A 16,466-nucleotide genomic window follows, 5' to 3' on the forward strand; every position below is an offset into this window, starting at 1 on the left:
ATAACCTTCAACTTCATTTTTCCAGCTTATCAGGAGCTGCTGGTGGAGGCGACACCCAGTGTTTCACAATTTTCTCTAACATTTGGTCACGCGCGCGTGTCAGCCTGATAATGAGATGACAGTTTGAACTCTTTCAGGTTTTGGGTCTAATGGCGGTGGCGGCTCATGCAGTGAATACACCAGCTGTAGACGCCACAGCGTGTGTTGACATGAGACAAACACTGTGTTGTTTATAGAAAGCTTTCTGCAAACATGTCGGCCTTTTTTAAAAATATATATATATGATGATACAGCCGTTCTGCTCTAACACTACAGTCAGATTCCGCCCATAACGCACCCATGGATGTGTGTGTAGCAGATAGACTAAAAAATGTTGACCTACAGTGACACATAAACCAGTATAAAACCACATACCTTCATTTAGGAAAGAAAAAACAGACTTATTTTACTTTTCTTCAGACTACCTGACAAAGTTTTAAAATCTTTACATTGAAATTTTAAAAAATACACTAAATTACATGCATAACACAGGTAAACTGTAATTGGTTATTTACTGTATTCACCTACAGTATAATTTCCTATTCATCTTCAGAGGTTTCAGTGTTTGTACTGCTCAATAAAAAAAGAATGTTAAGAGTTTTGCGTCCAAAGTGGCCCTACTTGTTTGCTCTAAATCCTATTAAAGTTCATGTTTTCCATACCTACTATCATGTGTTTAAGATTTTAAAGCAGCATTAGACTACACATATTTCAGGGCTGTTCAACAACAATTGTGGCTCTGCTACAACTTGTTTTTTTCTATGAGAGTCTTATTCTAAATGTGCATAAACTAACACACGGGCAATGAAATTATGTGCTGATGAGATTTATTCCGAGACTTTCTCATTTTGTTCATAAATCTACTAAATTTGCAATGAAAGGTCACTGAGTCAGTTTTTATTCTGTGATAAATGAATGCACTTGTTTATATTATGTAGTGTTATATGTGGTTTTTAATGTTGAATATATTTTGTCTGAATGTATTAATTGTTACATACATTGGGAAGTACTGTAATCCATTATTAAAAACACTAAAACACACAATTCCAATACCTAGCAGGTAACGTTGTGAGAAATTTGAATGTATAAAACCCATAGCAAAGGGAAATTAGAGATTAGATTTTAGCAGCAAAGACAGAGATATACGATAAGTGGGGCTTTACAAAGAGTAACGGGTAATATTGCACATGTACAATAAACTGAAATGTAAATTATCATTAAAGAAAAAGTATTTGGTGTTTATGATTTATCTGATTTAATGTATTAAATGAGTGTTTACCCGTGTTTCTTTTAAGACCCACTGCTCCTGATTTGCATTGTTTTCTATTTAAACATAACGTAAATAGCATTTACAATAGTTTAGTAAAATTCAGTTGTATTGGAAGATTAGCATCATTGTCTGGCTGTTTGTAAGACAATATGCACTGTACACAATAATTATTTCAGTGCTCACATGACAGACCTAAAGCCAAACAAGCTGCATCCTAAAAAATCTAAAACCACATAATGAACATCTGCGGAGTGAATGGTTTCATGACTCAGAAAGATCAGGAGAAGCTGGTCCATGCTTTTATCTATTCTCCACCAGACTGGACTATTGTAATGGTCATCTGATTGCTATGCAGATGATACACAGCTCTATATGTCAATGAAATCAGAGGAAATTCATCAGTTAAATAAAACTCCTTCTTAGCCAGGATAAAACTGAAGTGATTTTATTGGGTCCAAAACACCTCAGAGATAAATTATCAGGGCAAATAGTGTCTCTGGATGACATCACTCTGTCACCCAGCACCACAGTGAAAAACTTAAGCTTTATCTTAAATACTGACTTATCCTTTAATTCTCATATTAAACAAATCACAAGGACAGCCTTCTTCCACCTCCGTAATATCTCTAAAATCAGGAACATCTGCTGATGCTGAAAAACTAATCCATGCATGTTACATCTAGACTAGATTATTGTAACTCTTTACTCCAGTATTGGCTTCCCTTCATTGGCTTCCTGTAAAATCCAGAGTATAGTTTAAAATCCTCCTTTTAGCATACAAAGCTCTACATGATCAAACTCCTGTAGATCTTAGAGACCTGTTAGTGCCCTATCATCCAGGCAGAATTCTCCATTCTCAGTTTGCTGGTCTACTGGAAGTTCCTAAAGTGTCTAGAAGTAGAACAGGAGGCAGAGCGTTTAGCTACCAGGCTCCTCGCCTTTGGAACCAGGTCCCAGTCTTAGTACGGGAGGCTGCTACCCTCTCCACCTAAAGCGTATACCGTATAATAGTGTTAACCTAAGCACTAGGAACAAAGTCCTAAACCTAAAAATAGGAACTAAAAAATAAGCTTATATAGTAGAACACCAACACTATATTCAAACACAATCCACCATCTTCATATAGCTCTAATGGACTGCAATGGGATGATAAATAAATACTTTAAGTCTCTCCTGTTGGACTTATCTTTTATTTTGAAAGAAACTTTTGTTTTGACAGGCATGCTATAAAGTGCACGTTGCACAGGAAAATATTTAGATTTATGTTTTAAAAAAGGAGAATGCGTAATTTCAACAGATAATTTTGAAAAACGTGGCTCGCGATTTAATGGCCGTGGAAAAATGTGGGTCCCAGGGTGAGACCGGTTGAGAACCCCTGCTGTAGATATTATGTTGAAGGTTAAAATGTAATGTAACCAATTGGTTAATAATAAATGGCTCAGTTTTTCCTCATACCTACTGTTGCTGACTATTGTTCTCTTGATCAAACCTTTTCTAACATTCCACACTACAAAATAACTAATAAAAGTATGTATGATTCGTGCTGATATCGTGTCATATCGGTATCGACCAATACGCAAGGCTGCAATATCGGAAGTGAAATAGCTGTATCGGGACATCTCTAGTTGCAATTGTGCAATATTTTGGGTTTTTTTTCCTTTTTACGTTTGTACATGATGTGTTTACTGTACAAGGGAACCGTAGGGGTGAAAGTAACAAGTAACGTTTACTTTGAGTACTATGCACTTGAGTATTTTATGCATGACTTACTTGTACTTGAGTACAATTTCAATCAAGTACCAGTACTTGTACTTGTACTTGAGTATATATACCTGTACTCTACACCTCTGGTTTTTGATCATGTAAAGCACACTACATTAAATATTTCGCTGTATAAAATCAATTTCCCTGGCCTTGTAGCACATGTGGGTGATAGTGATGGTAGTGGCTCCTGCACTCCATCACTAACCCTAAAGCTAAAGGAGGATGTTGGAATGATGCGTTTAAAGAGACGCGCTCTCTCTCACGTAGGCGTCCATGGACCAACCTGCTCTTTTCTCTTCTGCCAGCGGCCACACGGACTCTCCTCCAGGATCTCGCTCTCGTCCTCGCTCTCCTCCTCCTTCCCTTCGGATCCTGATTTCCTCTCCGGGACGGACATAGTCATTGTAGCTCGGCGTGGGGACAGACAGACAGACAGTGGGTGTGTGTGTGTGTGTGTGTGTGTGTGTGTGTGTGTGTGTGTGGAGGAGAGACGCTGAGCACACAGTCACAAACCAGCCGCTCTTTGATGGCGCTCAAAACATGTCACAGTGAGAAGGAAAAGAGCTGAAAACGAGCAGCTTCTCAGCTCCAGGACACCGGTGTGTGCATGGCAGCAGCTGAAGGGCGGAAAACAGGGGAAAATTACAGCCCAGACTTCATCGCCCTGCAGCCTGCATATTAAATAGGTTGCGAAATGCTCTCCTTTCAATGTCTCCAGTCACAGTGAAACAAAGCGCGTTGGTCCAATAAAAACGGGATTGTTCTCCGGAAAGTCCAACGTAGCGTCCAGTCGCCTCAGAGGTTCCGTGTGTTTAGTGAGCAGAGATAAATAGCGTCCGGACTGTTTGTCAGCGTCACCGTCACTGCGGGATCTGAGCGTGTGGGCGCCTGCCAGCAGCGCGAGGGATGGAGGACTACCGTAAACACCGCAGTAAGTGCGCAAAGCAACTTCTGAGCTCGGATCTTCAGCTTTCAGGTTGGCCACGCCCAGAAATAACTCATTTTTTAACCTGATTTTATTCCTATGCACTCATTGTTGCACAGATTTGCTTTAAACTTAAAGTGCATTATAAATAAAATCTATTATTATTATTATTATTATTATTATTATTATTATTATTATTATTATTATTATCATTATTATTTTTATTATTATTATTATTATTATTATTATTATTATTATTATTATTATTATAAATGCGTATTATTTATGATTTTGTCTATTATTTTTATTCGTTTTTCTTTTCTTTCTTTAAATAGGGTAAACAAACGTATTTATTTATTTTTTGGTTTATTATTATATTTTAATAATATTATCATTGCTTCTAAAAGAAGTACATATTTTAATATTGGACTGTTTTAGGTATTGTTTTGATGTTTTCTTTGTTTTCCCAGCATTCTATTTGAAATATGATTAAATGCAGTCGTACACAGTCTGTATAAAACTGAGCCATGTCAACGTTCATTTCTGCATTTGTTCACATCAAGCAGACATACCAAAACTCATTTACATTCAAGGCAAGGCAAGGCAAATGTTTTTGTGTTGCGCATTTTATACACAAAGCAACTCAATGTGCTTTACATGGTGAAATTTAAATGCAACAGAAAGCAATGAATAGCTTAAAAATCAATAAGAACATTAAAATCAGTAGTAAAATCATCAGGAAAAAAATATTTCAAATCAGTAACAAACACATTACATCATCAACATGACCAAAAATCTCCTTCTCAATCTTACACAGTAGAGAAAAAAAGTGCCTTTAACTTTGATTTAAAAATGCTCACATGTGATGCTGACTTCAGCTCTGTGGAAGTTTGTTCCACTTCTTTGCAGCATAACAACTAAAAGCAGCATCACCATGTTTACTGTGAACTCTGGGCTCCACTATCTGACCTGTGTCCATAGATCTGAGAGACCTGCTGGGTTCATACCTGACTAACATCTCACTGATGTATTCTGGACCAAACCCATTCACAGATTTATACACCAGCAGCAGAACTTTAAAGTCTATTCTGAGGCTGACTGGGAACCAGTGTAAAGACTTTAAAACTGGCCTAATGTGCTCTGACCTCTTTGTTCTGGTTAAGACCCGAGCTGCAGCGTTCTGAACCAGCTGTAGATGTTTGATGCTCTTTAGGGGGATTCCTGTCAGAAGACCATTACAATAGTCCAGTCTGCTGGAGATAAAACCATGGACCAGTTTCTCCTGATCTTTCTGAGTCATTAAACCTTTCACTCTGGAGATGTTCTTTAGGTGGTAGAAGGCTGTTTTTGTGATAGATTTGATCTGACTGCTGAATGTAAGATCTGAGTCAATCAGAACACCAAGGTTTTTGACTTGGTCTTTAGCTTTTAAAGATCTTTTCCTTGTTACTAAAAACAATCACCTCCATCTTATGATTTAGATGAAGGAAGTTTTCACTCATCTAGCAATTTACTTTTTCTAAGCAGTCATACAACACCTTTCTGGGACCATAGCAGGGCCGGCCCAGGTCATTTGGTGGCCCAAGCAAAATGAATATATGGGGCACATAATGTGCGTGCGCAAATTTTTTTTTTTTTGGAAAAATGTTAAAAGTTGACAGGAATTTTGAAATTGTGACTATGTGTTATTATAAGCCATTTATTAACTCTAGTTAAACATAGAGTCTTATAATAATAAAAAAAAAGGCACAACCTTGAAATGCAGTTTTAACAAACACAAAAAAAAAAAAATACAATTAAAATAAATAATATCAATTGTTTTCACTAAGTACAAATATTAAATAAATAAATAAATAATACAATAAAATAAATAAAAAAAAGTGCAAAAGAGCTAATAGAAAAAAGTGACTTTCACAGATATTCACATAATATTACAGATATTCTTTTGGTGCTAAAGAGGTAAGGAATCATTTAAGAACATGTTTAGGAGTAGTAGGCAGTTCCAGTTTTCATGCACGCAATGCACAGCAGTGCCAGTAACATGCAAGTGGGGTTGCCAGGTTGGGGGCCCTGTAGTGGCCAGGTAGCCCTAAGCAGCCGTCTGTGCCAGCCATGGACCATAGTCATCTGGGTTCAGTGATAGATATAGTTGTGTGTCATCTGCGTAGCTCTGATAATCAACCTTACAGTTCTGTAAAATTTGTCCTAAAGAAAGCATGTAAAGGCTAAACAGAAGAGGTCCAAGAACAGAGCCCTGAGGAACCCCACAGGACATTGGTAATCTGTCAGATTCAAAGTTTCCAATGCTTACAAAATAACTTTGCTCCTCCAAGTAGGACTTAAACAATTGCATTACTTTTCCATTTAGTCCAACCCATGTTTGCAATCTGTGCAACAAAATGATATGATCTACTGTGTCAAATGCAGCACTTAGATCCAATAGAATGAGAACAGATACTTTTCCTGAATCAGTGTTCAACCTTAAGTAAATGAATACTTTGATCAGAGCAGTTTCTGTGCTGTGATGAGAACGAAAGCTTGACTGAAATGTATCAAATATTTTGTTGAATGTTAAGAATTGACTCAGTTGGTTGAAGACCACCTTCTCAATGATCTTGGCTATGATTGGTCTATTGTTAGCCAGTAAAGAAGCATCCAAGAGGTTTCAAAGCAGCTACTTTCAGGGATTTTGGTACGGCGCCTGATTGGAATGAGCAGTTAATTATCTGACACAAATCAGTGACAATTGACATTACAACAGTTTTAAAATCAACACGTTGATGGATTCAGCTGCTGAACAGTTTGGGTTCACTGTAATAAACTCTAACATTGTGGTTGACTCATACGTCAGTGGTTGAAGCTGTTCAAGCTTTGTTATTTTGCTGGTTTGCTCTGATGTTTGACGTTATTGATTGTATTTTTTCATTGAAGTATACAGCAAATTCATTGCATTTTCCAGTTGACCGTTATTCAGGGGCTATTTGATCTGTCGGGGTTGTGAGCTTTTCAATTACAGAAAACAATGTGGGAGAGTTCAGACAGTTATCATTTTACAACTTGACGACTGGAGTATTTTCAGGTGATTTTATATTATTAATAATAATATTCATTATTATTGTTTTCATTTTGTCCTTTTGTTTTTCTTTCTTTCTTATGATCTTGTTATTATAATTATTATTAGTAGATAATTAGTACCAACATGGCGCATGCGCACTTCAATCCCTTACCAAACGCTGTCATACATTTATCAAAATGAGCCCAGTTTGCCATCTAGTGGTTTGTACATGAAACGCACTTCTATGGCATTTATAAAACGGTTTGCCATAACATTATGACAATATAACACCTACAGGTATAGTGCAAATGTCTCTAGGGAACAATAACAACAATGGTGCAAAATCCAAAAGCAATGCAAAACAGTGCAATCAAAAGTTAGAATAAAATATAAAAGTGTCAGTACAAGGACATTTCTACTGTCCTCATTGGTTTTACTAGTCAGTAACACAAATCTTAAAACCAAAGAACACAATGTGCAAACAACACAATAGAATTATATTGAATGGAACAAGAATTAAAATAAAATAAATATAAACATGGGCAGAAGATTAGCATATTTTTAATATTAATATTTAATTAAGAGAAAACATGTACAGTGATTGTAAAGGGTGTGTTCCACGTTTATCATACCTTTTAAAATGATTATTTAAAAAAAAAAAAGGTGGGGGGGGGGGATGAAATTTAGCGCTAGGCGGCCCTGCGTACATTTATTGCAGTAAAACACGACCTGTTGATAAATGAAGTCTGAATATGTGCTGTTGTTCAACAAATCCACAGTCCTGTCATATGCAATATTTGGCTTCAACTAAATGGAGTTATCTATTCTAAACATCCCTGACTAAACTTTATTTCACAAGAAAAAAACCTTCTGAAATGTAATCTAAAGGTTAGCAGCTTGTTATTCAATTTCAATCTCCTGCATGTGTTTTTATGTTAAAAAAAAAACAAAAAAAAACAGCCTTTCAAAATTGACTTTGGCTTTTTGTGTAGTTACTTCTGATGGCCACTTAGAGGCGCTAGGGAGAAGTGTTATTTCAGCTTTATTTTGTGGCAAACATTTCTGGAAATAAACTAAAAATATATGTGTAGTCTCAATTTTCAGGACCTAGTTGGAAGATTTTCACAATATGGCATCAAAACCACACTGTAAAAACTTTATACAGATATCAGAAACACCTGAAACAAGCGTAATTATTATTTCTTTGAACTTCTTTTTAAAACAAATTTCTGTCCTCTATTAATTAAATTATGTTTTGGTTATTATGTGTTCACCCACCAATCCATTCACTTTTATAGCTGCTTTTTAGGTGTGTAATGCTTTGTTCTAAATACTGTATCACATTGTTTTTATGGCAGATATATGAGCTATTTTAGTCAGAACAAGGCTATTTTCACAGTCACAGATAAACAACTTCTTTACAGGTAATTTAAGCCTGCTAAATGGTGAAAAACAAAAACAGTGATTTATTTATTTATTTATTCAAATGTAGGTATTAATTACCTATCATATAAAACAGAATTCTTAAGTAATGATCCCAGAGAGCTGCAGTCCTGCAAGTCTCTCTCCTGCAACTCAATCCAGCTCTGCAGTAGTCCTAGTAACAGCTGTTCTTTACGCCTATTTTTGATTGCTGTAGCACACCTTTCTCTAGGTTAAAACACTCCACCTAGAAATTGTGAACACTCCAATTAGAATTATTGGTCATTAAATAGGCTCTAGACCACATGTGTCAAACTCAAGACCTGGGGGCCAAATGCGACCCTTCAAAGCATCAAATTTGTCCCGCTCGAGAAAGTAAAAATGATTGAACAAACGTCAAACATTTTGTAAATTAACAACTAACTTAGTTGTAGATACCTCAGCCCCTCCAAATACAAAAATTGTAATTTTAAATCCACAATATTCGCAAAGCTCAGGTTTCAACTTCTTATATCACACAACAGGAGTCATTTTTAATCTCAAATTGTGAGAATTCAAAATTTTTCCCAAAATTTGGCAAATTTTCCTCAATTTAATTCACGAAATGTCCTCAAAAATCAAGAAAATGTAAGTAAAAATCCTGCAGGGACTGAAATACTGTGGGTAGTATTCAGACCCCTTTAAAATGTTCACTCTTTGTTTCATTGTAGCCATTTGCTGAAATGTATACAATATAGAAATGTAGACATTTTTGCAAATTTATTAAAAAAGAAAAAGTAAAATATATCATTAACATAAGTATTCAGACCCTTTGCTCAGTATTGAGTAGAAGCACCTTTTGAGCTTGTACAGTCATGAGTCTTCTTGGGAATGATGCGACAAGTTTTTCACACCTGGATTTGAGGATCCTCTGCCATTCTTCCTTGCAGATGCTCTCCAGTTCTGTCAGGTTGGATGGTGAACGTTGGTGGACAGCCATTTTCAGGTCTCTCTAGAGATGCTCAATTGGGTTTAGGTCAGGTCTCTGGCTGGGCCAGTCAAGAATGGCCACAGAGTTGTTCCAAAGCCACTCCTTTGTTATTTCAGCTGTGTTCTTAGGCTCATTGTCTTGTTTGAAGGTGGGACCAAGACTGACAACTTATTTGTGAATGTTCCACTCAATCGCAGATCAGTCTGAACATGAATCAACAATCATCTTCCAAGTACTCATAACTTAAGCTCTTGAGAGATGCCATTGGTACGGTTAGGATTAGGTTATAACCCTGTGTCAAAACAAGTGTTAAATATTGCAATAAAGAATTGTACCGCCATCCTCTGTCAAATAATTCTTCACTTAAAAAAACAGAATAAGAAAGTCACATTTGGCCAACAAGAGCAGATGTTTTATTGGAGAAAAACAATAACTTCCAACAGTGATGTTTGACTTGCTGCTTTTCAGAACAATTACTTCTTGCCCTTTGACTCAGCTGAGTTCCAGATGAGTTTTTCCTCCCTGTGGAGCAACATTTTGCCGTCATCGGTCAGATGAAGGCGGCACATGCCCTTGTCACTGGCTGTGGCACTGTGCCACATGCGGTTGCCATCCTTGCTGTACATGACCAGGTCGCAGTCTGCTTGCAAGCACACCCGGAAACTGTCATCCCCTACGGTGTCTGTGTGCCACAGGGGCTGCCAGCCATAGACCACGAAGTTACCATCGTTCTGCAAACACAACGGAGAATGGATTTTTACCCTTTGCAGAATATATACAGTAGTTCATCTTTCACTCAAATGTCATTTTTTATTCTCCTTACCTGAAAAATAGCCTTGAACTCCCTGTTGTTGGCCATAATGTAGTCGCCTCTGCGAAGCTCATCATTTTTGGACAGGTAGTTTCTGCTCATGGTTCTGCAAACATACACAGGAGATTTTAAATCATTTTTATTTAAATGATTGAATATAGTAATAATAAAAACTCTTTCTGAAATAATTTACACATGCATTAGACCAAACAACATGCATACATATCTTATCTCACAGCTAGTTACCAAAAATCTACATTTAACAGAAATCAAAAACAGGGTGCATGAATTATAAAGAGAGAAAAGAAAAGATGATCTCTATCAGTGCGCAGAGTACTTACAGGCTTTAGTGCAACCTGGTCAGACTCCTTCAAAGAAGAAAAGTAGATAAGATGTGCTTCACAACTCTATTTATACACTCCAGATGCAAGGAGGTGATAGAAGGTGAGGGGGGGGGGGGGGGGGGGCGGATGTGCCCCACATTCCGTAAAAGTGCTGACACGAGAACTTGGAACACACAGGAATATTGTTTGGCTGTTATGCAACGTCTTTACATAACGTTTTGTACCAGTCGTGGATGATTGTTTTTTTCAATTATGACGTCAACATCAAATGATAGATGAGAAAGGACTTGGCAAACTTCCTCTTGAGGAAGAATACTCGGCAAAGGTAAATACATAGTTGACTCAAAAACACCAATTTTTGATCAGTTAGTTGTAATATTTCACATATCTTTGCAAATATAGATCTCTGAACATTATATATACAGACCCTTTCCAAAAAATTAGAATATCATGGAAAAGTTGTTTCATTTCCATAATTCCATTCAAAAAGTTAAACTTTCATAGATTATAGATTCAGGGCCCACAATTTAAACGATTTCAAGTATTTATTGTTTATTTTTACATAATTTGGGCTTCCAGCTCATAAAACCCAAGAAAACAGGAGTTAAAAAAAATTGAATACTGTGAAGAAATCACTATTTACTTCTCAGTTTTTGCAGAAAAAAAGAGGAGAAGAAGGACTGGACTGTTGGCCGGTGGTCCAAGGTCCTCTTTTCCGATGAAAGTAAAGTGTCTTTCATTCGAATCTATGAAAGTTTAACTTTTTGAATGGAATTATGGAAATTTAACAACTTTTCCATGATATTCTAATTTTTTTGAAAAGGGTCTGTATATGAGCCAGGTTTTCTCAGTAAGTAAGTAAGTAGTTTATTTATAAAGCGCTTTTTGCAGATAAAATCACAAAGTGCTGTACAGAGTTGTGGTAAGAGTACAAGTGCAACACAATAGAATAATAAAACAACAGTGCATAAAAATCATAAGAACAGCAACATTAAAGGACGAATAAAAATTAAAATCCAGTTAACTAAAAGCTTTTCTGTAAAGTGAAGTCTTCAGCAGTTTTTTAAAAGTGTCCACACAGTTGAGCTCCCTGAGAGACTGGTGCAGGTTATTCCAGAGTCTGGGAGCTACAGCCTGGAACGCCAGGTCTCCTCTGGTTTTAAATTTAGTTTTTGGGGTCTTTAGGAGACCCTGACCTGAAGACCCGAAGGCATCGCCCTGATGAGTAGGGGCACAACAAGTCCGAGATATATTTAGGGGCCTGACCATGTAATGCTCGGAACGTGAGAACTAATATTTTATATTCTATGCAAAACTTAACTGGAAGCCAGTGCAGAGTAGCAAGAATGGGGGTGACGTGGGATGTTCTAGAAGCACCAGTTAAAAGTCTGGCAGCAGCGTTCTGAACTATATGGAGTCTGTTTAGGGTGGACTTATTAAAACAAGTGAAAACAGAATTACAGTAGTCAATACGAGATGATATAAATGCGTGTATGACCAGTTCCAGATCTGATTTTGATAATAGATGCCTCACTTTAGAGATATTTCTCAGGTGGTAAAAACAGTTTTTAGTCAATTGATGACAATGTCCCTCCAAAGACATGGACTGATCAAAAACAACCCCAAGGTTGAGAGTTTTTAATTAGAGGGATGTTTCTATCAGGAGCAATGATCAGAGTTTCTGTTTTGTTTGAATTTATCTGGAGATAATTTGATGACAACCAGTTTTTGATACAGGATATACAATCTAAGATCTCGGATAAAAAGTGAAACTCTGAGTCATTAAAGGAGCAGTACAACTGGATATCGTCAGCATAAAAATGATAAGACACATTTTTAAAACCACGGATCAACCGACCAAGAGGCATCAGATACAATAAAAACAAAACAGGCCCCAGAACAGAGCCCTGGGCTACTCCACATGACAGGTTGGACATATTAGACACAACATCATTAATAGCAAGATTAAAGGTTCTTCTATTAATGTAAGAGGTAAACCATTGGAGAACAGTACCAGAAAACCCATCTCAGATTTGAGTGGATCAACCAGTATACTGTGATCTACAGTATCAAAGGCAGCTGTCAGATCAAGTAAAACTAAAACTGTGTAACGACCAGAGTCAGCGGCCATCATCACGTCACTAGAAACTTTCAGAAGAGCAGTTTCAGTGGAGTGGATTGATCTAAAACCAGACTGATATTTATCATAAATATCATGCTGTTCCAGGTATGAGGTTAGCTGCTTAGCAACCATTTTCTCCATGATTTTAGACATGAAGGGAAGCTTAGATATGGGCCGGTAGTTTATAGGCTCCCCCGGATCAAGATTGGGTTTTTTAAGAATGGGGTTTATTATCGCATGTTTAAAAAAGCTGGGGACCGAGCCAGATAAAAGTGAGAGGTTTATCAATTTTACCACCCAAGGACCAACAACATCAACATTCTCAGCTATCCTCCATCTTGTGTGCACAGAGGTTATTCCACAGTGAGAATCTTAAAATGATGTCAGCGTAGAACTTCTAATGCTGGTATTTCCAATCGAGCTTTTATTTTGGTACTTCCGGTGAATTTGCATATTAACTAAATATTTATTTTCACCCGCAACATTTATATTTTACTTTTAATATTTATATTTAACTTTTAGGTTAAATTTAACATTTAGATTTAACATTTATGTTTAATTTTTAGGTTAAATTTAACATTTAGATTTAACATTTACATTTTACGAGAAAAAACAACACTAATTTCACAAATATTGCTGTAACGCAGGTAAAAACTAACTAAAATGTGCATACATTTTTTCTTAACATGATTTGTTTGCAAAAAGTTTATTTTAGCATGCGCAACTTAATAATCGGTGTCCCATACTGGACAACTACAATTTTTTCTCTCATCGCCACAAACAGATGCCTAGATTTATTCATCAATAACCCTGAAACATGTAAAGCTAAAAGCACAACTGTGGTTCTCTCTGTTCCCTTCTAATTTACCTACTCTGGTACAAATGAGACCTGAAACCATTTTACTCCATTCTTTCGATGGTTTTTCCTCAATCGTTCAGAGTCCAGGGGGTGGGGGTCTGGCCCACCAGCCACTTATTTAACCATTGGGCTGATCTTCCTCTGATGCCCTTCAGGTTCCTGTGTATTCTCAACTGTCCCCACAAAAGTGATCCTCAACTAGCATAATTTACAACAATCAGTGTACATATACAGTAACCTTAAAATAATAAAGCTTACATTTATCTTATGATAGATCCTCTTCATCTCAGTCAGATTGGATGGGCAACATCAAGAAAGGCCATTTTTAGGTGTTTACAGGGATGTTAGATTGGATTTCAGGCAAGGCAAATTTATTTGTATAGCGCAATTCATACACAAGGCATTTCAATGTGCTTTACCTGATTAAAAAGTGCAACAGTTTAAAAATCAATATACTGTATCTTTAACTTGGATTTAAAAATCTTCACTTTGGATGCTGACTTCAGTTCTGCTGGCAGTTTGTTCCACTTCTTTGCAGCATAACAACTAAAAGCATTGTCACCATGTTTGCTGTGAACTCTGGGCTCCACTATCTGACCTGTGTCCATAGATCTGATAGACCTGATTAACATCTCACTGATAGATTCTGGACCAAACCCATTCACAGATTTTTACACCAGCAGCAGAACTTTAAAGTCTATTCTGAGGTTGACTGGGAGCCAGTGTAAAGACTTTAAAAATGGAATATGGTGTTATGACTGCTTTCTTCTGGTAAAGACCTGAGCTGCAGCGTTCTGAACCAGCTGTAGCCATTTGATGAAGACCATTACAATAGTCCAGTCTGCTGGAGATAAAACCATGGACCAGCTTCTCCTGATCTTTCTGAGTCATGAACCCTTTCACTCTGGAGATGTTCTATAGGTGGTAGAAGCTGCTTTTGCGACTGATTTAATCTGACTTTAGCTTTTTTTTCCTTTTCTTTTTACCAAAGACAATCACCTTCATCCTGTCATGATTTAGTTTAACGTGATACGTTTTCACTCATCCAGTAGTTTACATTTTCTCAGCAGTCACACAACACCTCTATGGGACCATAGGGTCGACTGGGTTCATTCATTGCGGATGGTTCTCCCATCTTCCATGCTGTGGCTGAATTATTATTTCATTGTAAGGCCTCCTAACACATTGACTGATTTATGTGCGGATAGCTCTTTCCTAATTAAATGATCATTATTTCATTACAGCAGTCTGTATTTCAGGTTTATTTTACCTGTGGGTAAATGCTGCTCTACTGAAGTGTGTGCAACAAGCTTCTACAAGACTCAATGCAGTTGAATGATTTCATCACAGTGACAAGTTCATTATTGTAAATTACTTTAATTATATGGTGTTACATCATAGTTCAAATTTAAAGAAAAAAGAGAAACCTGTTCTTACCACAACCTAAATACTGGAAGAACCTGTAAATACATGCACCGGCTAAATTAACATGCTGGTATTTTTAATGCTGGTGTAATGATACATGCACAGATTTCAGCCCATGGACACAGCCAGCAGTGTGGCACCTCCACTATTATAACTCATTTTTCTGCAGTGCTCCATCCTGGTGTTCGCCATGGCCTGGAATAAGGAAAAAAACAGATTTATATATGAATTATTGACACAATGCCAACTAAAAACACAGGATTTTATTTTCTAATTTATTTTAATTTTCCTGACTTTCATCTATACCTTGGGAAATAATTCAACATTTATCCCAATAAGCCAAAAATGCAAAAGGGCTATAAACAGAGCAGCCTAAATGTAGTAGATTTTTAAATAGAAAATGGCACATACAGTGTCTATAACATCTACATACAGGACATTTATTCATAAAAAGAAATGTCCGTACCGCTGTGAGTCTGGGTTTTTGGATACAGTGCACATACGGTTTGGGAATACTCTCCATCTGATCAGACAGTGTTTTGTAGCAAACTGCACAATCCATCAGCGGCTGCAAGCAAATGAAACCAATAAAGAAGCATAAGGAGGCTGTAGCTGGATTATCAAAGCTGGTCCTGGTTCTGTTTGCTCACCCGGTCATTCCTGAAGGGACAGGCCTGAGGGTTCGACAATGCTGTTCCTTTGGTACAGTGGGTGGGCTTCAGGTAAAAGTGCAGGTAGAGATACCTCACCCCGTAGCCGGACTAGAGAGGACAGAGGGGAGCAATAAACATAGAGTATAAATTCATATATTCTCAACTCGCTTCATGACTCATCATCAACAATTGATAACAAAACCACAACTATAAATTGTTAGATTTGTGCTTGTGCAAATCTAATAATAATAAGCACAATATATTCTACAACCTCACATCTCACCCTCACTGCAAAACAGTCTATTCTTCCCCACCTTTTCTATTTCCTGCCTTGTGTCTCTCCTCCCTGCTCCCTTTCCCCTCCCCTTCCCCCTCCACTTAGGTGTAACACTGCTCTCCCTTTTTATATCCTCCCTATAATAAAAGATTTCTTACCCTTCCTTAGGGAGGGCTGGTGATGGTCACAATTAAGCAATAAAATAAATCAAGGTATTTTATTGCAATAACAAAATATGCATTGCTGTCTCATAGTGATTGCACTTCCTGTGGTGTTGACCTTTGACAGCATGTGCAGACAAGTAGAAAGAGAAAAAAATAAATAAATTATTAGATTTTAGACACAATTCTCACCCTTTTGGCTCTAAACACCACCACAATGGATTTGAAATTAAAAAACAAACAAGATGTGCTTTAACCATAGACTTTCAGCTTTAATTTGAGGATATTTACATTCAAATCAGGTGAACGATGTAGGAATGACAACAGTTTGTAAATGTGCCTCCCACTTTTTAAGAGACCAAAACAAAT

At 37.0% G+C, this 16,466-nt stretch overlaps 1 protein-coding gene across 1 annotated transcript in view; it reads right to left on the reverse strand.

The window, feature by feature from the left end:
* nrbp2b (nuclear receptor binding protein 2b) overlaps nt 1-3,980 on the reverse strand; it is a 44,015-nt gene extending 40,035 nt beyond the window's left edge. Inside the window, exon 1 of the mRNA XM_028434567.1 lies at nt 3,357-3,980. Within this exon, the coding sequence (XP_028290368.1) occupies nt 3,357-3,476 (120 nt within the window). The 5' untranslated portion in view covers nt 3,477-3,980. The remainder of the gene's footprint in view (nt 1-3,356) is intronic.
* Nucleotides 3,981-16,466: the final 12,486 nt, after the last annotated feature.

The sequence above is a fragment of the Gouania willdenowi genome, chromosome 20, assembly GCF_900634775.1.
Source record: "Gouania willdenowi chromosome 20, fGouWil2.1, whole genome shotgun sequence".
Lineage (NCBI taxonomy): Eukaryota > Metazoa > Chordata > Actinopteri > Blenniiformes > Gobiesocidae > Gouania > Gouania willdenowi.